This window comes from Bacillus rossius, chromosome 12, assembly GCF_032445375.1.
Source record: "Bacillus rossius redtenbacheri isolate Brsri chromosome 12, Brsri_v3, whole genome shotgun sequence".
In the NCBI taxonomy this organism is placed as follows: domain Eukaryota; kingdom Metazoa; phylum Arthropoda; class Insecta; order Phasmatodea; family Bacillidae; genus Bacillus; species Bacillus rossius.
This window is the reverse complement of record NC_086339.1, coordinates 44,185,382-44,207,644: the sequence shown is the minus strand read 5'-3', so window position 1 is coordinate 44,207,644 and position 22,263 is coordinate 44,185,382. Positions and strand designations below refer to the sequence as shown.

The 22,263-nt window shown below is 40.1% G+C and overlaps 1 protein-coding gene across 9 annotated transcripts in view; it reads left to right on the top strand.

The window, feature by feature from the left end:
* LOC134537885 (zinc finger protein 883-like) overlaps nt 1–22,263 on the top strand; it is a 200,509-nt gene that overhangs the window by 59,688 nt on the left and 118,558 nt on the right. Inside the window, exon 6 of one of the 9 annotated variants that reach the window (XM_063378795.1) lies at nt 17,343–19,095. The exons of the other annotated variants lie outside the window; for them this stretch is intronic. Within the exon in view, the coding sequence (XP_063234865.1) occupies nt 17,343–17,750 (408 nt within the window). The 3' untranslated portion in view covers nt 17,751–19,095. Of the gene's footprint in view, nt 1–17,342; nt 19,096–22,263 lie in introns of those variants that run through there. 9 annotated transcript variants of the gene reach the window in all.

The following is a 22,263-nucleotide window of genomic DNA, read 5'->3' as shown; positions in this document are numbered from 1 at the left end:
ACTTACTCGACCGAGAATTTCCATTACCGTATTTTATTTATCATTTTGGACATGACTTGTCCAAACATACGGCATTTTTCGGGCCCATGAAAATGTGATATATATATATATATATATAATTATATATATATATATGGGATTTTTAGAACAGAAAAGAAAACTATAAGAAAATTTCGTCTACAGTAGGTAGTTTTTATTTGAAATTTACATAAAAGTGGCATTATTACAAATTTATATGTGTAATAGTATAAAATATTATAAATTACGATATGATTTCTTAAAATGCTTTTTGTTCGATCCAAATTACAAAGACAAGCATCTCCTGAAATTCGTAATGTGTTAGAGATTTGGCAACAGCGCGCGCCATAAGCCGTGTACTGCAATCTAAGAGTGGGACGGGCTATAGTAGGCACAAACAAGAGATAAAATATTACATATTTTATAACAAAACAAATAAGACAATTAATGTTATGTATATGTTGATTTTAGTTTGAATTCAAATGGAAAACCGTTTATCAATATGTTATAGATAGATCTATGATGTGTGTAGTATATATACATGCATATTTACATATAGGTACATATATAGTAAATTTGTGAACATTAAATAAATTGAGAAACTGCTTTTGCTCGGAAAATATAATTTAATATTATAGTAATATTAATGAATTATACAGTAATTCCTAAAAATATATTTTTATGCCTGCGAAAAGAAGCGTAATTATGTTTATTGTCACTACTCGCGGTATGTTTCGCCGAATCGTGGAAATTGTTAAATATGTTAAACGTATCATTTATTGTTTGACTATGACTTGGAACTTCATGATATACGTTTCTATGATTACAATTAAGTCAAAGGAAAATATAATGGGTTTGATTAAAAATAAATTATCTAATGCGGATCGACCATTGTTTACTATACATTTTCACTGCTGACAAACTTACGAACATATACAAGATGTTAATTGTTTTAGAACTTGTATTTGAAGTAGAATTTATTTGTCATAAAATCACTTTCATGCATAAACACTACCAGAAGGTACCAAAACAAAATACAGATAGTTACTTCCTACTAATAGACGAATTAATAGAGTAATTGGTGAAAAAAATTATGAACATAGTACACATACGACCATGCACACTATAAGAACAAAACTTCACCAACTATACAGATTAAAAATATACAAACACATAGTATATAAAATAACAATATAAAATGTTCACACCAGCAGTAAAAGTGTTGGCTTACAGGCACAAAGCTTTCAAAATAATATAAGAAAACAAAATCAGTCTAAAACGTTGTACCAAAAAATGTATAATAATCGTTACGGCTTTAATGTAAAAAAAAGGAATGTAAAAAACCGTTGTAACCAAAATGCATACAAATAAGTAGAGTTTCTTCCAAGTAGTTTATAATCTGTACTGCAAATATAGTAATTGAATCTTTAATGTTTAAAAGTAATTTGAAAAATTCTTGTAACAGGAATGGAATTTTGCAACAATGTATCTCGTTCACACAACACTGCAGCAGTGTCGCTTACAGAAAAAGAACTCAGAGAAGCAAAAAAAAGTAACAGCCGAGTTTAGCACATTGTAGTGATATGCAATGTATAAAATTTTGAAATCACCACAGAAAAATGTAAAGTATAATATATAAAGAATATATGTATAAATAAAAGTAAATGGCAGTCCAAAACGTGCGCATACACATTATATTTCCAAATAATGACGTTCAGTAAAAATAAATTTCCATGGTAATTTACAACGATCTATTTTTAATTCTCAATTTATCTGTAACAACAATGTTCGATAAAGTTTCATATTTTATATTAATACTGGATTTCGTGGTATGTACGCATGCCGGAATTGCATACTCTTGTCAACAAAAAAATATATGTTTTGCCACTATACCTTTATCAATAACAATACCTCACCTATTTTGAAATTTTTATTTCAAATGAAGTATCATAAATTTTAATATAAACATAGGTTAAATTCAAGAAAAATATTTTTGTAGACAAACGTTGCGTAATTTTGAAAATCGCTTACATAAATTTGTACATCATATGACTGCACAAATTCTCACATCTTTGACAAATGATTAAAAAAAATTAGTTTTGCACAAATGTATGTGTGTATATATGCATATATAACCAAGGGTAAACTTTCTAAATGTGATCGGCATGACTTTTTATGAAAAACTACAGCGCCTTAATGACATAGTTTTTAATATCATATTTTCTTATTACTGCGATCTGAGGAAGGTGTATTGTCAGCATATAATTGGCACGTGTGTCCCTGCAACTGTACATAATATATATCCTTATGCAGTGACCGTATGCTACACAAAAGATCTAATAGCATAATGGTTGCATTAAGTTCCGTGTGGTTTTCTAATTATGAGTTTCGGATAATTTATGTATAATAAATTTTAAACTTTACTATTGGGTTTTTCTTTATTTTTTTGAACTTTTCTCTGTGCTTCAAGTACATAAGGTGGATCTCTGACTTTCATTTTTCGTTTTATTCTGCTGTCTACCAGTTCTGGGAGCATGCATTGTAAATAAAATGTCTTTAGCTTTGGCAGCATGACGTTCATCCAAACGAGTTCATCTTTCTCAATAGTTTGTATGTAAAAATCTTTTTCTGTGAGAATAATGAAATCGCAATAACGTCTGCCAGTGATATTTAGCTGCCCTTGCACCTGGTAATAATATTTGTGGATTTTCTTTAGTTGAAGTTTTCCGTTAATAATTTCTAAACAGAGTGACGATTTTTTCTCCTTAGCAACTTCCATTAGGAGCTTATCTTTCACTGATGGTAAACATTTGACCTCAACCAACCCATCATCTTCTACCAGACCATCCGGTGTTGCAGCTAGAAAAGCTCATCGCACACTACAGCGCGCCGCGCCGCCCTGGAAAAATTCCGGCCGAACTCTTCGCATGTAAAGCAATGACGATGCGCACACTTGGGCGCGCCGCGCCGCCCTGTCCGCCGCGGAATTATTCCGGCGCCGGAACTCCCGGGAGAATTCGGAGCGGAATTCTTCCGTCAAGGAGGCGGGCGAGGCGAGGCGCCAAGCGGCGCGCTATCGTGTCTGGTGACAGACGGAAGACAATATGGGCTGAGATAACCTTCCGGTGCCGGGTTTCTTCGGTGCTTCTCGTTCATTATTCTTTTTTGAGTCTATTTTATAAGACCTGCACACGGGCTGTACGTATCTAGTGTACACAGAAGACTATTTTAGGTAAGTTAAAGCATAGATTACTTTATTTTACATCTTTGATTTAACTATATAAATGGGCTAACCTTTGATTCAATTTTCAAACTTAAATAAACAGGTCGGGAAACAAAAGTTTTTGAGATAACAGAAGTGTAGATTTTGTTTAACCTCAAACTAACGTATCAGTCAAAAAGCTATCCTTCTCCTTTTTGTGGCCTTTAGTTTAATGTTGCCTAAGTTTCGAAAATTTAAATTGGTGATGGGTCACGTTGTATATGAAGTTATATGAAACTAAAACATGCAAATCTCTCTTCTCGTTAATCGGGTGAACCCACATCATCCTCTGTCTCTTCTCTTCCTCTTCCGATTCCAGTAAACAATATAGAAACATATATTCCTCCTTAGAACTGCTCATGACTTTGAAATTAAATAGTAAACTAAACCTGAAAACCAACAACACAACTAAACGGAAGCAAAACTAGCCCCTCGGTACTCCTGTACTGTAGGTCACAATTGAAGGAACTGAGCGCGCGGAATCAGAAAACGGCATCTGTAGTGTGCGACCCCCTCCAGAACCATCGGAAATTTCCGCAAGGCTGCGCGGCGCGGCGCGCTGTAGTGTGCGATGAGCTAAAGGGTTCCTAAGCACCAATAAAAATGCCACACGGGTAAACTTTTACTCCTTTCACATCGCTGTATCTAAGCAACGCATCCGGTTCTCGCACTCTCCCGTACATGATAGCTGGAGTATTCAGTTCCCTGGGAAAGAGTAATTTAAAAACTAATATTTGTTATATCTAACGCAAGAAACAAGTTGTTCGCAGTCAATAAATTGTGATGAAACAGAAACATCACTGCCACACATGATGCATACAATTTCGCTCAGAAATACTGTTCTGCATCAATACAATTAATTTGTATGCAATATTTTAAGATGCATTATTATTACAAAAAATATATGAAAAAAAAAAAATTCTGACGTACTCTTGAATTATTCACTTTGATTGTCCTAAATTCGCTTTACAAAGAGCTACGCTTTATTACAATGGTAATTACGTTTTTTTACTGCATGAAAATTTGAGACAATTCAAGAGCTCTATCACGTTGCATACCGATATACATATCTATCCAGAAATCCTATAAATGAGAATTCGGTTTCGTCCATGGTTTGTCATCGGCAGAATTATTCCTGCATCGCAATTCATATTAAATTTCATCCTAGCCTGTAACACTATAAAAAGTCTAGACTGTAACTATATAAACTATTTGTACCTGAAATAGGCAATTAAAAATAGTGAAATATAAATTTGTTAAAAATATTAATACAATAATAAATAACATCACTGTTGAAATGAGGCAACGAAAGAGTTTGAATCCAGTTATCTTTATCAACATTGTAACTTCCGATTCAAGGAATAAATAGTATGTATTTAACCTTTGTTATCGTAGTAAAACCTTTACTGATAAATGCTCAGCCAATACCAGTACGTTGAAGACAATATTCACGTTAAATACACATTATGTATATATAATGCAGTAATTTTTAAGCCGATTGAAAGAAAAAAATACTTACCTCGTAACTTCATTGTTTATTGTTAATTGATTTTCGGCTAATTTCTTTTTCTTCCAGAGAGCTCGTTGGATTTTAGATTTTTTACTCCGTTTGTAAGGCCGTGATTGCTTCCGTCGCCGAGCCTTTGACATCGTTAAACACCTCGAGGACAACGAAAAGCCTAATTTTCTATACCGCTGTTTGCTACAACTGCAATCACAACACTGCACCTCAAAAGCCCGCGAAAAATAAATACAGCAAGCGAGCCGCCGACACCTCTCAAATACCCCACGCAGTTGCAAGAGGTGGCGCGAGGAGCGCCACCTCACCGATAGGTAAGAACGGCGGAGGGGCCGCTCGCCATGGCAGCTTTCGCGTCGCAGAAGAGGATGTACACGTGCTGCTTTGGAACAGCACCGGAATGAATATAAAGCTCGCATTGCTATAAACTTGGTATCGTTGTAATCAGGAAGAATGCTGCTATATGTTAAAAATGTAATGTTCGATAGAGATAAAACTGATTTTGTTTTTAGAGTACTACTAATGTTGCTAATTTTCGATACAAAATTTGCCAACAAGTTTTTTTTTTCCCCTTGAGAACGACTTCTCGAAACTACACAAAACTTTCTTGGCCTATTAGAAATACAATTTTTTCAATTATAAAAAAAATTCACCTTTAAAACATAGACGGTATTGCCGTTTTGGAAAAATAATATCAAAACGATTAAATATTAAAAAAAAGTAATAAATATTTTTTGAATTACTTTGTGTTATTTCAGATGTACTATTTAATCAATGGTTTCCAGACAGGACAATGTAAATATTAAATTTCAGACTTTTTTTTTACCCTTGAACAGCCTTAAGACGTCCCACACGCCTCAAGGTTCAGGAGCGGGGACACGTGGTCACTCGACTAAAAATCACAAGTTCGACGTACTCCTTTTATTTCAGCAACGTTACAACACATCTCCAATTGCGCTACACCTACATACACTCAATGAAACTGTTAATAACGCCAACGGCGGGAGAGAATCAGTTTACAGGCTGACCAGGTCACCTCGTGGCCTGGCCTCGTGAGTTTAGGATGCGGTTCGTGATTAAATGTTCGAATTGAACTTAAATATTTATTAAAACGAGTCGGCCACCCGGAGTAGGCCTCGCAGATACAAAATAGGTTTAAGGATTATAAAAAGTCCGGCGGATGTTAAAAGATCAGTTGATTAAAAAAAATATGAAGTTGCGCGGTGCTCACCAAGCATCCTACCCCGAGTGACGAACGGAAGCGACTGAAGAGGCCAGGGCAGCATGGCGGCCGGAAAGCACTGGATTTACCGTTAGCCTCTCCTGTTATTTATTACCACTTATTTAACTAAAACAAATACACTAAAAATTCTATAATAAAATTATACCAAGGTTTGCTTAATTATTTATGTTGAGAATTAATTATTTTAATTAATATTATGGTTCAAACTGGTTGCGTGTAGTTCCATTGCCTGCCGCGTGGGGCGCTGCGCCGTCCTTACCAACTAGCACTGCAAACGTAATCCTTAGGGAATATTAATTAAAGAAAAGACAAGTAGCAATTACGTAAACATTAAATTTGAATGATAAAATAAAAGGGGTCGTGGCACAGACTCTAATCCCGCCTCTTGATGGCAGCTTCACACGCACACACGCACACACGCACACGGGGCGGGAGGTTTGAATTAGAGGGTAGTGATGGGAGGAGAGGGGAGTCGACGGCGTGAGGCACATCGGGCTTAGGGAGGGCGTAGCCCCGGTCGACGTCAATTGCTCCCCCTTGAAGGAGCCCGATGTGACGATTCTACGGCGTCCGGAATCATGTAGCATCGGGGTGGTCGTAGGATGTAGCGTGGCGCGTGTTTGGGGGCCTCTACTGCTTACGTCGTGCACTCCCACGTGGCAATGTTTATGTTTGCAGTCGAGGAACACAGACACAGGGCGCTGGTACACTAACCTGTGGGTGGCGACCCACCAGCTGTCGGCGGGCGGCGGTAGCGGCTCCGGATCGGCGGCGGCAAAGGTGCCGGCCGCCTGGTGGGGTGACTGCGGTCTGGCGGCTCGTTGCGGGCGGGCAGCAGGCGCGGGCGGTGCTCGGCACGGTCCGGCTCGGCCTCGCCGACAGGCTGGTGCTTAGAGGCCGGTGTTGGGTGGGCGGAAGGCTTTGCGGCCAGGGTCTTGGTCACGCTCGTGGCTTGTAGAGTGTTCTGGCGGGGCGTCGCGGCGTCAACCTGCGCTGCGTCAGGCGGGCACAGTGACACTAGCTGAGACGGTGACCGCAGTGGTTCTTTGCTGGGCGTCGCAATCCAGTCGTCCTGCGACACGCACAAAAGTTTCGGGCAGCCGGACAAGGCGGCGGCGTTTCTGTTGTACGATTGGAGTCGTAGGCCGGCGTCTCCTCGCAACGTGCACCTCGGACAGGCCTGAGGCGCTTGGTCTGTTTTGGAGGGCGTCTCATTCGGTGTGTTGGGCGTCTCGGCGCGATGGACTGATAGTGGCGCAGTCGGCGTCGGATGGAAGCTCGCAGGCCAGACCAGCTGTGTCTCAAAGCCAGGCGGACACAGTGGACCAAATCCGGACGGCTGTGCGTCACTGAGGCGTCGCATCAGCGTCGGGGCGCCGGGCGTCTCATTGCATGGCACTTTCTCGACTACGGGTGCGGTTGGCGGTGATGTGGTCGGGCAGTCCGGCGACATGATGGCGTCAAATCCGGGTGGCGGTGCGTCAATCAGGCTTCGCGTCGGCGTCGGGACGCCGGGCTTGGCAGGGCGATTCAGCGGCAGGATGATGTCGAAACCAGGAGGCGGCAGCGTCGTGATGCATGACGTTGGCGACGAGTCACAAGGCGTCGGTGACGAGTCAGGCCGTGCAAGCAGCGGGTTGAGTGTCTGTGACGTGTCGGGCGGCGTCAGAACGTACCTTTGTGGGGGCGGGGTCGAGCGGCGGCAGGCGGGGGCGAGGTAGTTCTGGCGTCGGGGGACGTCGTGGACAAGCGACGAGTCGCTGGGAGCGGTGCTGACTGCGGCGAGCCGGTCGGTGACGTGCGTCTCTTGGTCGGCGTCGGTGGCGCAGGCGTCGGGACGAGCGGCGTCTTGTCGACGAATCGCAGGGAGCCGTGGGAGTGTGTGGTCAAGTCCGGTCGAGTCAAGTCGACGAGCGGGGACGGGATCGGCTTCACCAGCGGCGTCGGGACCAGTGGAGTGTTGTCGACAAATGGCAGGGAGCCATGTGGCGAAGGGTCTTGTTCGGTGATCTGGTCGGGAACACTTACATCGATGAGTGGCGGAGGGATTTGAGCAGGTGGCGGTCTGGAAACAGGAAGTTACGGGCATGGACTGACGGGTGTTGTGAAGACATGCGTTCTCGAGTCTGGGAGCGGCTGAGGATAGCTCAGGGAGTGAATGGTCGGCGTCGAGGTAGCGTGCTGCTTTCGGACGTGTCTGTAGGTGGCACATGACGGGCACGTGAACGTGAAGTACCGTCGCAAGATGGCTCGTTCTTGGTCGCCGATGCAGCCCCTAGCCATAGGCCGGCACATTCTTGGCAGGGATACCTGTTACCGTCTCCTCCAGGACATATTCCTCTTTCATCGCAGAATGTCACACCATGCATGCGATATTCACAGCACCAACCACATTCGTACCCCTTGGCTATCCTGCGGCCCGAGTCCCACTCAGGTCGCGGATAATAGCACCCAACACACTCGTCCTCGTACATATCCAGGCACTCTCTAACAGTCCCACTCACCTCTGTATGAACCTCGTCGATCACGTGGTCCGGATTCCGTGTGCGCACGTGTTGTTTACGTGTTAGGCCGGCCGGAATACCATTAGGCAGTCCGCACGCACAATGGTTGTTATTCCGCGCGTTCCGTAGCACAACCGCACAATTCACACATTCTGTTTTTCGCAGATCATTGCCTAGCCCCACGCTCTTGGGCGCAACTTGTCGTACTAGGGATCTAAGGGAACGAACAAATTAAATGTAGGAGTGGGCGCCACCACGTGATGTGGGCACATGGACCCGGCGGAGACTCCCTTCAGGGCGTGATGTGACCCGTGTAGGGCTAGGCCCGGTTCCCTTAGCACGCGATATCGCTCCAGTGGGCTTTTAAGGCGTCCCACACGCCTCGAGGTTCAGGAGCGGGGACACGTGGTCACTCGACTAAAAATCACAAGTTCGACGTACTCCTTTTATTTCAGCAACGTTACAACACGTCTCCAATTGCGCTACACCTACATACACTCAATGAAACTGTTAATAACGCCAACGGCGGGAGAGAATCAGTTTACAAGCTGACCGGGTCACCTCGTGGCCTGGCCTCGTGAGTTTAGGATGCGGTTCGTGGTTAAATGTTCGAATTGAACTTAAATATTTATTAAAACGAGTCGGCCATCCGGAGTAGGCCTCGCAGATACAAAAAAGGTTTAAGAATTATAAAAAGTCCGGCGGATTTTAAAAGATCAGTTGATTAAAAAAAATATGAAGTTGCGCGGTGCTCACCAAGCATCCTACCCCGGGTGATGAACGGAAGCGACTGAAGAGGCCAGGGCAGCATGGCAGCCGGAAAGCGCTGGATTTACCGTTAGCCTCTCCTGTTATTTATTACCACTTATTTAACTAAAACAAATACACTAAAAATTCTATAATAAAATTATACCAAGGTTTCCTTAATTATTTATGTTGAGTATTAATTATTTTAATTAATATTATGGTTCAAACTGGTTGCGTGTATTTCCATTGCCTGCCGCGTGGGGCGCTGCGCCGTCCTTACCAACTAGCACTGCAAACGTAATCCTTAGGGAATATTAATTAAAGAAAAGACAAGTAGCAATTACGTAAACATTAAATTTGAATGATAAAATAAAAGGGGTCGTGGCACAGACTCTAATCCCGCCTTTTGTTGGCAGCCTCACACGCACACACACACACACCTGCACACGGGGTGGGAGGTTTGAAATAGAGGGTAGTGATGGGAGGAGAGGGATGTCGACGGCGTGAGGCACATCGGGCTTAGGGAGGGCGTAGCTCCGGTCAACGTTAGTGTTAGTAATTTTCTCATAGAGATTAAAATTTTGGACATCTTAATAAAGAAGAATTCTTAAAAGTGTTCTGTCATCTGTATTTATTAATCATCAACCAGGTACAGTAAAACCCTGTTAAGACATTTTTCAAGGGACTGTATGATGAAAAATTTTAATAGGGAAAACGTCTTAAAACGACATAGTACAAATGAGTTTTTACATAAAAAAAAATGAAAATAACATACACTGTTTGTTCAGCATTCTTTAAAAAATTCAGCCATTTGTGGGGATTCCATTACCACAAATATTTGTTGTTGGTAAAAGCCTTGCATTACTTTAAAATGTTTATATTATTGAATTATGTAATTATTCACAATATTGAATTACCTTTGAAGTTACCATGAAAACCACACATTGGAGACCCTCAGAGGCCCTGGTGCAACCTGTACAGTGTTTGCCTCTCTAATTTTATTTTTTATTGGTAGTAGACACCAGATTTTCTTTTTCTCTATTCTACTTTGCCAAAAGTTGTTGGATGATTTTTATACACAAACACTTAGCATACAAAGTGTTTGCAACAAATTTATTGTATAAACAATATGAATTGAAAACAGTCATATCATTAATATGAAAAAAATTTTTTGCAGTACTACTTTGATGATTTTGGGATACTTTACACTGTTTCATTTATCATGTCACTCCTGTCAGCATAGCATGAGTGGCGTGCAGAATGTAAGTTGGACTGGCACTATCTTAAAGGTCTTGATTTTGGTAAAATTCATGTTTCGGCACCATCCTTTGAAATCCATTCTCATGTAACTTGTGCTTTGTAGACATGCTTACCGTCGACCCGTGTTTGATGATATCTTGCATATTATAAGGCCTGTTTGTACTTTAAGACCTAAATTCTCTTGTAATGTACGACATGTTTTGTACTGGCTCTTGTGAGGTTTGTGTCTCATTGTGCATGAGTCATTATGTTTTGCCTGGATGATTAGTTACTTGGGTTTGCTATTGCATAGAATCAACGTATGCACAGAGGTTTCTGAACCCTACTTAGTTTGCTTAAATGCCGCGGTAGTGCTATTTGCTCCATTTCCCACTGTTTTGCGGCTGTGCGCGTGGTCCCTTAAGGCAAGCTGGTGGTTGTAAACTTCCACCTTGCACGAGGGAGATACTTGCTATCAGGATGTCGTGTCATGCTCTCGGGTTTTGTAAAAAGGCACCTACTGTTGTAACCCTGGTCTGTGAACATGCGCTGGACTGAACTGATCTAATACATTTTAAAAGAACACTTATTTTATTTTATTTAATTTTTGGAAATAAAATTGCATTGTATTTGTGGTTTTCTAAGTTAATTAATTTACGCAATTAAATGTTTGGCTGTTCTTGGTAAGCTAAGAGTATTATCGTTGGTTAAGTTGGTTAATCAAATTTAGCTTTGGTAATTTGTGAAGCAAGTTTTTATACTATTTGAATTTTAGTTTAGTTTTAAAGGTTAGGTGTAAATAATTTAATAATTTTAAAGGCTACGTAAAAACTTAATATGAAGGGCACTGATTTTAAAGATGCGGTTTTGTAACAATAAATGAAGTTACGGTTACGTCCGCTAAATGTCGGGGAAGTGAAAAGGGCTGTGACGTCTCTGGACTGTGAGCAGACTGTGTGTGGCGAGTGGAGAGAGTGGAATGTCTGCCGCCGAACGAGAACACCAGCGGGGCCGACAGTGAAGTGCTTGTAGTGACGACAGTAATTCTGCGAATGGCGAATGTGCACAAGGACGGAGAAAAGATTTCTGGGGAACTGCGGGACACGTCGATGGAGTTCTCAGTGGAATATGTTGTGCGCACGTGGCACAAGTTTGGTCTGTGAGGGTGCTGGAGCAGGCACGCCGTGATTTTGGGAGTGTGCCAGGAGAGGCATGCTTTTGATTTGGGAATGTGCCGGGTATGGCGTTTCCAGTTTGCACTGGGACGACTACAACAAAACCAAGTGACGACGCCCCCCTTTGTATGGCCCCTGCAACAATGATAATTTTGCACGTCGGTGAGCACCCACGGTGCACGGTGAGCACGGTGAGCGAGTCAGTGGCTGACGTAACTCTTACCTCCTGGTTGCGAGCATTTGAATTTTACGTCCTGGTTGTGAGCATATGCAATTGGCGACAACATGAGCGTGAAATTATCAAAGTGGGAAAAGGAATATATAAACTCATCACATTTTTTTTTTGATGAACTGATAGTGCGACGTGAAAAGTTTTAACAAGGTTCCAGTCTGTGGAAAAAGAACTTGTGCTCGTAAAATTGTTGAAATCCCCAGCAGCAATTTGTTTCGAACTTTACGTTCACAATGGTAACTATTTTTAGTACATTTTTAAAATTATATTTGGTAAGTGGTTTGGTGTACATAATATACTGATTGGTTAAGCCTGTTAAGTGGCTATGCATTTACTGTTTATTTAGGAAATAAATTAACATTGTAATTTGAACATCCTTTAGTAGAATACTTTTATTTGGTTTCTAAGACATACATGAGTTGGAACCGCATTTTTGATACCACGTTTAATTTTTTAAAGAAGTGTAATTTTTTGTAAGATATCTGGCTGGGTGTCCGAGTTGTGTTCATTAGCTCGAGTTGCAAGTAGTGAACACACTGTTTATGTGTCATGTTTTTTATGTTTGATCACCCTGTCAGGTGAAGGTGAGAATTCACGGTGCACGAGGCTGTTCTTATAAAATGGTATGATGTGCCTATGTAAACTGATAAGAATGTATGATCATGATGTTTTAACTGACACGTCCCACCAATATGTTGTCTTGTGCAGCAGTCATGTTTATTCACTATAATTATGGTCTATTTTATGGATTGATAATTTCAAGGAATGCTATTCTTTGGTATCCAAGTTTTCATGTAATATTAATTTAAGAATGGTTATATTTTATGCCATACCAAACTGAAAAGGAGTGGTTATACTTGTTTTTCTGACAGTTTGGACTGAATGTATTTACAATATTAACAAAGGAATTTAAATTAGAGTTACAATTGCAAGATAATAGTGTCTACTATATACATAATAATTATATTTGTTTGTCCCATGTGCTTCCCTATACCATTGTGATGAAACTTTGGTGAGTTGTTGTGCGCAAGCCCGCAAAGGTTTTTGAATTATTACAACCATTTTACAATAGGTGGCGTTTTTATTGTTTCAATATGGATATTTAATATAGTTTAGCTGCAGTTCCTGTGTTTTCGGTGTGTGAGTGCGCATGTATGTCAGATTCAACTGAATCGAATACGAACAGCGACTTTTCAGTTCGTGTGTGACATAAAAAATAGGTTACGTGCAAGTCATTTCAATTAATGTGTTTATTTCCCATCTTTTTAGCGGCAGTTTTTGTTTTTTCTGTGTACGAGTGCGCACGCATGACAGAGTTGAAGTGAATCAAATGCGAACAGTGATATTTCAGATCATATGTGACATAACATTGTGTGTATATTTTTTATAGTTTAAAGGCAGTTCCTGTGTAATTAAAAAAAAAATGTATATTTTTAATCTACATACTTAAAAATTGATGTTTTGTGTGTTTGTCCTGCATGCTTTCCTAAACCATTCCTCCGATTGCGATGAAATTTTTTTGGGTTGTTATTTGCTCACTCTCCAATGTCCTTGAATTAGTACAACCATTTAAAAATAGGTGGCGTGCTAGTTCTTTGATAGTTTAATGGCAGTTCATTTTTTTTTCTGAGTACGAATACACATGCTTGACAGAATTGAATTGAATCAAATACAAACAGTGACATTGCGATGGCCGGTTCACATTAGACAATTAATAACACAATATCACACACATTTTTATTTCTTTTTCCAAATTGTACCATCCCCATCCTAGAATGGTACCTTAACAAAAGAAAAAAAAAAACTGGAAATGGGTTAGGCAAGAAACGACTAAGTTAAACTACTAATCCAGAGACAAACACAAGGGCACGTACATAAAATTTTATTATTAACACACACAGCAGGGAAGGTGTGCTAATGTGGATCGTGATTAGTATAACAAACAAATAAAACCACTAAGTTCGCTGGTTACTAGTTTCTATTTTAGTTTAGATAAAATTAGTTGTTTTTTTGTTTTGTTTTGGTAGTCACAGGTAGAGAATAATGAGTTACATGTTAACTTTTACATATTTCAATTTAAATAATAGTAAAGGAAACATAGCGTTAGGATTTAATAATAATGGGCGAAGCACTACTAAATTTGAGATTAAGTTACAACAATAAATAACAAACATTTAAATGCTGGCCGGGATTAGTATAATATATAAATTAAGCTACTGTCACACTATAGAACAAGTGTACATTTTCATTTTGGGTTTCAGACAGTAAACTGCCCATTGCATAGAGCTCATTTGTGGCTGAGTGTTCGATGTGGAGCAAGTCCAGAACTGCTGATTGAATAACTAACGCAGTATGGATAAAATTTACATTTTTATAGTAGTCTTATCTGGCTGCTGGCGCTGTGGGGCTGTAGTTGGGGCTGTCCCGCCGAAATGATGTCACCCAAGAGGCAACAGTGTAACTTAGATGGCTAAGAAGAGGTGAGGGTTGAATCTCAACCTGACCGAAGGAAGGACTTGACAGCACTAAAGTGGGACCCCACACTGCGAACACAAAGGTTACACAATGAAGGCAGATTTAGTGAGGTCCATGGAAGACGTTAAATGAGCAAAGCGAAATCGCAAAAATAGCAAAGAAGAGAAAAAAAGGTCGGTGCTGGAGTTTTACTTACCATGGTGGGGAAGGCCCGACACTATGGACCACCAGCAAAATTGATTTTGAGTCCATGTGCATTATAGACATAGTAGACAATTTTAAAATTAAATTAATCCAAGCCATCTACTTGCAGTTAATTTCAGTTTTAGTATTTAAAAAGTTCAGGTTTGATCACGCGTGTGCTCGACTCTGCTTCGAGGTCGCAGTTTGTGGGGGCGCTGTGCCAGAGCTGGCAAAAACAAAGATACGGCGGAGTTAGGGGACGAGTTCGGTTATTGTTCTGTGATAGGGGAAGAGTGTTGGGGGGAGCAGATGTACCTACCGTATGACTAAACAGAGGCACACACACAACGCACCTGACTATGTGGCTGGCCGAGCCAACAGCAGAGTTGTGCCACTGACAGTGCGCGGCAGAAGCGCCGTGAACCCCTTGCACTGCACGGCGCAGCAAGCCATGATGGCCAAGTGAGTTAATTCATCCCCAGGTGCGTAGTCGGAGGAATTGGATTAGATTCTGTGCGAGTTCGGTGGGGTTTTACTCTAAACCTAAAATGGAAAAAAGCTCGACGATGTAACTTAATTTACCCTACCATCTGTAATAAGAGTCTAGCATTCAGTCATAAAGATCCCTACATTTAGGCAGTGTGTTGACAGTGACAAGTTTTGAGATGGTTGTAGAACTTTTTAAACTAAACATTATGTAGACACCAATTGCTCCATCTTGAATACTTGTATTATTTGCAATAAACTAGTTGTTCAGCTCTAATTTCAAAGGCGTATTCCATATATGGAAACTACTAAAAACCATAAGTTGTACATTTTTGTATTATTTTTTCGTGATAAACCTGCAGTGGACGTTTGTAATGTGAATTCATACTTGTACTGGTTAGCATCAGTACGTCTTAATAGCACAATCATGCAAGGGTACAGACATCCACGTACTAAATAATCTATCTATTTATAGACATATTTATGTAAATGGAGTAACATTTACTTTAATACACCAGGAATAGCCACCATTAACACAAACATGTAGCTGGTAATATACCTGACTTTCTGGCAGGTAATATGGCTTTAATCAGATAAATATATATCATAAGCATGTATGTTAATAAAAATAAATTGTTTTCCAATAAGGTATTGTGCCTACTAATCCAGACACTGATCTTGTTACATTTTTTTACAGTTAAAAATATATATTTTAAAATACATTTGAAGTACATTTAAATAATTGTTGAATAACATTGAGATTAAACAACCTAAATTTAAATTAAAAATTTCACGTACCAAATTGTTTTCATATTGGGCCTTCGGCATATCATTCCTAATCTGGCGCTAGCAACATTGCTAAGTTAAAAAATAATAATGAATAATGTTTTTGATATAGGAGATATATTTCAGTTATAATAAAAATCAAAAAAGCATAAACATAACATTAGCAAGAGTATATAATCTGTTCACGTAATTCCCGACACTATTGTTTACTAACTGCATGTTTGCCATGATTTGCCACTAGTGTATCCTAGTAGGCACAAGTTAAACTAGCCCAGAAAGCTTCTAGATTTTCTCTCCAGAGATGTTACTAACATGTGGGATGGCGTAAAATAAACATTGGGTGAACACAGAAAAAACAGGCATCATTGGAGATAAATAAGCAATGAAGGAAGTGGATAGTTATTAAGGAAAGAGCAAAATATTGTTTGTTTATTAGTCACAATATTAATTCGTTGCATTGTGTATAATGCTACACAAGTGCTGTTTGCCATTATGTTTGCAAGGAAATAAAATATTACATAACATATAATAGCACTACTTCAAACTATGACCACGCTACTTCAAATCATTCTGTAATTTATTGGGTCGTTAATTCAAAACCGCGCAAATCGGACAGCGTTATTTCGAGGGGTGAGTGTAAGTGTTATATCTTGGAGAATTGTAAACAAGATATAATTTTTTTTTTATCTGGGAAACAGTGCTGTGGTTAAGAAGTAAATCAGATAGCCCTTCTCCCCCTTTTCTGTTAACTAGGAGCATTATTAAAGCTGCATGTCAACACTTCATATGAATATATTTATATCATGTAACACACTGTACTTACAAGTTCTCATTTACCACCTGACAATGTAAGGTCCTCTGATTGCGGTTTAATAATTGTGTGTTTGGAGCTACAGGTCTGCACTTCATATGAAAATATTTATAGCACATATAGTGGACTATAGCATTTATAGTGAACTGTGTATCCAGGCCTTGAATTGAGCCTACTGGCTTACAAATGGACACTCGTGTAAATAAATTCAGCAACAGTATTTCCTATCGGTAAAAGCTAAACTATGATTTTCTCGCTGTACAGTTTAACTGAGAACTCGACCAGTTTTCTTTGAAAAATTGCAGGATGGCATTAATGGTCACGATATACAAGAAATTTAGGTTTTTTTTTTATAAACCTCAGATCCACTTTGTGTCCTCCGAAGCCACCTCACATCGTAACTTACGCAAACTCACACACACAAACACATACATACACACACATGTTTAAGAATACATAATTAGCATTGTACTATTGCAATAAAATATTTTGTTTTCAAAATTTAATAATGTACATCTAAATAAATAATTTTAGTAATAAATGCAGTCCGTGCCAACATGTAACGGAAATTCCAATTTTTTTGCCTTGCAAGTAATATTTGATTACAGTTAACTTACTTTATTATATATTGTAATTTAAAAAACCTTTTACTCTGTTTACAGGATGTCATCATTCCTACTTTGGATACTATCTTTCTGGCAAAAACTTGTGAAACCAATGTTACTTATTATGGCGGTGAAGAAAGTGTATTAATGAACCCTGAATATTTACTAGAAGATTATACACTGAAAGAAACTGCTACGAGCAAGTGTGTCATGACTTCTGACGTTTGCATCAAGATTCCAACAGATAGCAAGGGCCTCCACCATAATCAGCATTTAAATTCGATGGGCACACAAGATGGTGATGCTGTGGTAATGACGGGACAAAAACCAGTGGTAGCTCTCTCATCGTCACCCAAGCACAATATATTTGAAGAATCACTTGGGCAGAGAACTACTCAGGCATGTGATAATGAACACAAAGTTGTCAGAACCTTTAAGGACAATGTAATACCCCAAATGTCTTAAAGAATAATTAAATAAGAAGGTAAAAAGATTTGGAAACTCTGAATACTGGGGCCCTCAATTAATAACTATAAAAAGTCAACAACATAGGCGACACTAGGAGTAAACAAAGCAAATTTAGAGACTCCCTACGAACACTAGGGAGAAAAAGGGATCGTTATTATAGATTAATTAAATAAAAACAACAGTTACGTCTATAGACTTCCTTATTTTATTAATCATTGTTCTTTCTTTTATATAGATTAAATTTTTGTTTGTAACATCTGTTTTTCATGGATAAGTGATCTTACTTAAATTCCTCAGAATTACACTTATATTATATTCTTTGAACTTATTTACTATCGGGCTGGCCCTGAATGTTTAACAAAAATAACAATATTTAAAAACATGAATGAAATTAACATCGCTAACTTTACAGATTGTACGTATAGTCCTTGCAAAACACTATATAAATTTCGTCTCCTCGAACTGCTTTTACTGTCCGCTGTCTTAACTGGGTTACACTATTTTTGAGTTCGTGAATAAAATGATAGAATTATGCGGGTATTACCCGGGGCTGTAGGTAGACGGTGATCGAGGTAGTAGGCCTAAAGATGGTGGATTCTGCTCAGGATCCGATTCCAGAGGTTCTGGCAGAGGATTTTGGTTGCCCCAAACTTGGAACCCTGTCAAAACAGGGCGTTGGTCCTGGCGCTCAGGAGAGGGCGTCTCGTCTCCGAAAACCCGAACCACGATGCGCGGTAGACACGGAAGTCATCATGATTAATTAAAAATACATATATAAAAAATACTAAGTTTCTCTACTTTTAACTAAACTACTGACTGGTTACTCTTAATTTTAGATAGGGACTTCATCCCTCTAGTCTGAGAAGACTACATAATATACGATGCGATGTCGATGATTCTTCGAAGATCGCAGTTACAAACGGTACCAGTCAGTCAGGAGGCGCGCACCGAAGTCCCTTCAGAGCGGGATATCATCAGTATATCATAAGCACGGGATCTCTAGAGAATGGGAGGGGGGTTAGGCTCTGAGCCGAAAATTACCGAGCCCACCCGAAGGTGTCCGGCATAAAACAAATTAGGTCTTACTGAAGTGACTGCGCGACTGAGGCGCTATCTTTTGGTGGCGCGAAGAAGTACTAATAAATCGACTAGTGACCGACGAGAGTGTCAAGCTAGGGGGTAATGGAGTAACCAGAGGTGCCACCTAGCGGCCCGAGACATAAGGAGGAGAAATGTTGTCGTTACCTCCGCGCGAGCGCTGGCCCACAAGTGGCGTTAGTGACCACAACCGTCGCTAGATGTCCTTAAAGTCCAGAATCGTAACTGCGGCTGTCAAGCCTGAGATGGCCTTGAATTCGGTTAACGTCCCCGTGCGGTCGTCGCTCCTGGCTTCTTTTCTGAGAAGAAAGGGTGGGGGAGCAGGGGGGGGGGTGGCTTCAAAAAACGCATGGTCTGTTGGACGCAAGGCCCACGGGATCCTCCTGTCGTGTCTTGCTGCTAGTGAACCTTATACCAATTCGTGACAGAGTTAGCAGGGCCCAGCACTGCTCCACGAGCTGCTGTAGGCAAAAGTAGTCATGCGGAGAAATTAAGTTACCTGCCTCCGACGTGCCTGGAGGCGGGAGAAATATTAGCCAGAATGCTAAGCTAGCATTAGGCTGGGAAAAAAAATCAGCTCGCCTCTGAGAACAGAGGCTGACGGCCTGGCCGTAAAGAAAATAAGATGAGAAGAAAAATATATTTCCAAAAATATTTAATATTACAAAATTTTAAATAAAACGTGCCTAAATCCCTTATACACGGCACATACTCCCCCGCGTTAAAGCGGAGCTTAGGGGAAAGCAAAAACAAAAAAACCAAAAACTTCTGTAGGACGAGTTACCTGGTTCGCCTGTATCCTACTACTTACATGCTAACACACAAAAACATATTAAACACTCATGAACTAATGTGCACATTCTTAAGGACTAACATGATTAAACTCATTATCTTAAATAAAATTATTAACTTAAGTGGCCACTTAAACTAACACCTTATATTAGGTTTTCTTACAAACTAGTACCATGGATTTTTATTGTTACTTAATGTTACTACCTAGGTTTTGTGTTCTTCAGTTAAACTCCTTATTGAGTCTTACATACACATATTTATATTTGGCATGCCAAGGCTTAAAGAAAGTAATCGCTCCTATTTTAAATTCGGTTGCACTTTATTAAGGTGGGAGATGTGCGCCCGTGTCACATACTCTCCGGAACTGGGGTCGGCTAGACTCACAGTCACTGGGGTTAGAAATCGTTGGATCTGTAATGGTCCAGTCCAGCGATACGATAACTTGGCCGATCGCTTATCGATGGCCTTACTCTGTGGATGTGCTTTGCACATTACAGTGTCACCTACCCTGTAGGGGTTAGGGGAGCGGTACTTATTGTACCTTCTCTGACTTGTTTGGTGAGCCAAATTTAAATTCCTACTTGCCTTTCTCCAAATCTCCGCGATGTCCTTGGGATCATCCGGCAGTAGGTCTTCGAGAGACCAAAGATTGGAAAGGGGTGTGTTTGGCTTATAAGTAAACATAATCTCAAATGGGGTGGATTTGTGTCCTTCATGTCGGGCATAATTAAATGCCATCTGTAACCACACCAAATTACTGTCCCATTTTTCCTGCGCATTCGCGTGGAACGCTATGAGCGCCGAACGAAGATTTCTATTAAATCTCTCTGCATGCGAGGGTTTCGGGTAGTATGGCGATGTCGTCACATGCTGTATACCATGCGAGAAACACATGTTCTTGAAAGTTCTGGATGTAAACTGTGTTCTGTTGTCGGATACAATTATGTTCGGTAATCCTGAAGTTTTAAAAATGTGATTTTGTAATGCACGCACAGTGGTGTCAGCTGTAGCCTTACGGAGTGGGATAAGCCAAACAAATTTCGAAAAAGCATCTATGCCCACAAGAAGCATATAGTGTCCGGATTTGGATCGAGGAAATGGCCCTACAAAATCAATAAAAAGTTTTTGCATAGGTCTTTCGGCTACTTCTGAGGCAAGAAAACCGTACTGTGTATTTTGTGCAGGTTTACTTAGTGCACATAGCTTACATAACTTAACTCGCTGTGTAATATCCCGGTGCATTCCTTCCCAAATAAAATGGCGTCGGATACCTTGAATGGTTTTATAAATACCTAAATGGGCCCCGAGAGGTGAACTATGGTAATATGTGAAAATCATATCACGCAGATTTTGTGGAAGAGCAATTTTAAGGTGCCTTGACTAATGTGTACGTTTTTGTAGGAGACCTTTAACTGACTTATAAAATTTCGGAGCTGTACCCGCTTTAACTTGTTCAATTATTTTTGCCAAATATGGGTCGGCTTGTCGATGTGTTTGTATGTCCTGAAAAGCTAAGGGGAAATCGGTTAGGAGTGCCTGACACGAAATCTGAGGTTCCTCCTGAGATATTGTTTCGGAGGGGTTCTCGAACATTCGAGAAAGTGTGTCAGCCACAATGTTTTGAGTACCGCGAATATGCTGAATATTAAATTTGAGAGAATAAATTTTGGTGATCCACCTTCCAAGTTTTCTTAATTGTTTAGGGTGGGCTAACAGCCAGGCGAGTGCCTGATTATCAGTTTCCAATATAAATTCCCTATGTTCCAGAAACTGTCGGAATTTATCAATACCAAAAACTACTGCTAAACATTCCAATTCATACACTGAAGATGCTTTCCTTTCCTGAAAAGTTAATAAACGTGAGGCAAAGGCAATGGGTTGCCTGGCACCATCTATTTCCTGTGACAATACCGCCCCTATAGCAACACTTGAGGCGTCTGTTTGTAAAATAAAGGGTTTACTAAAATCTACCATGCGCAGAACAGGTGGATTCGCTATGGCTTCTTTCAAGAAATTAAATGCCTTGTCTTGTTCAGGACCCCAAATATATTGTGTATTTTTCTTACGTAATGCATTCAAAGGTGCCGCATGCTCGGCGAAATTTGGTATGTATTTGGCATAAAAATTAGCCATGCCAATAAAACGAGCTATGCCCTTTGTGTCTTTAGGTGGTTTGAATTCCCTGATCGCCTGTGTTCGTTCTGGATCAATGGTAACACCTTTGTGTGATACCAAATGTCCAAGAAAAGATATTTCGGAAGCAGCAAATTTTACCTTTTTTGTATTTACAGTGAGGCCTGCCTTGCGCAGTCTTTCAAGGACAAGAGTCAGATGCTGGATGTGTTCCTCAAAACTTTCTGAATAAATTACAAGATCATCTAAATAATTGTAAACAAATTTAAATTTAAAATCTCCTACTACTTGTTCAAGAAGTCGTGTGAGTACTTGAGCACCCGTGGCCAAGCCAAAAGGTACCACATTATACTGGTAAAGATTCCAAGGTACGCAAAATGCGGTAATAAGTTTTGAGTCTTGCGTGAGTGGGATCTGATGGTACGCCGAATTGAGATCGAACACACTGAAATACCTGGCCTTACTAAACCAATGAAAGGCCGAGTTC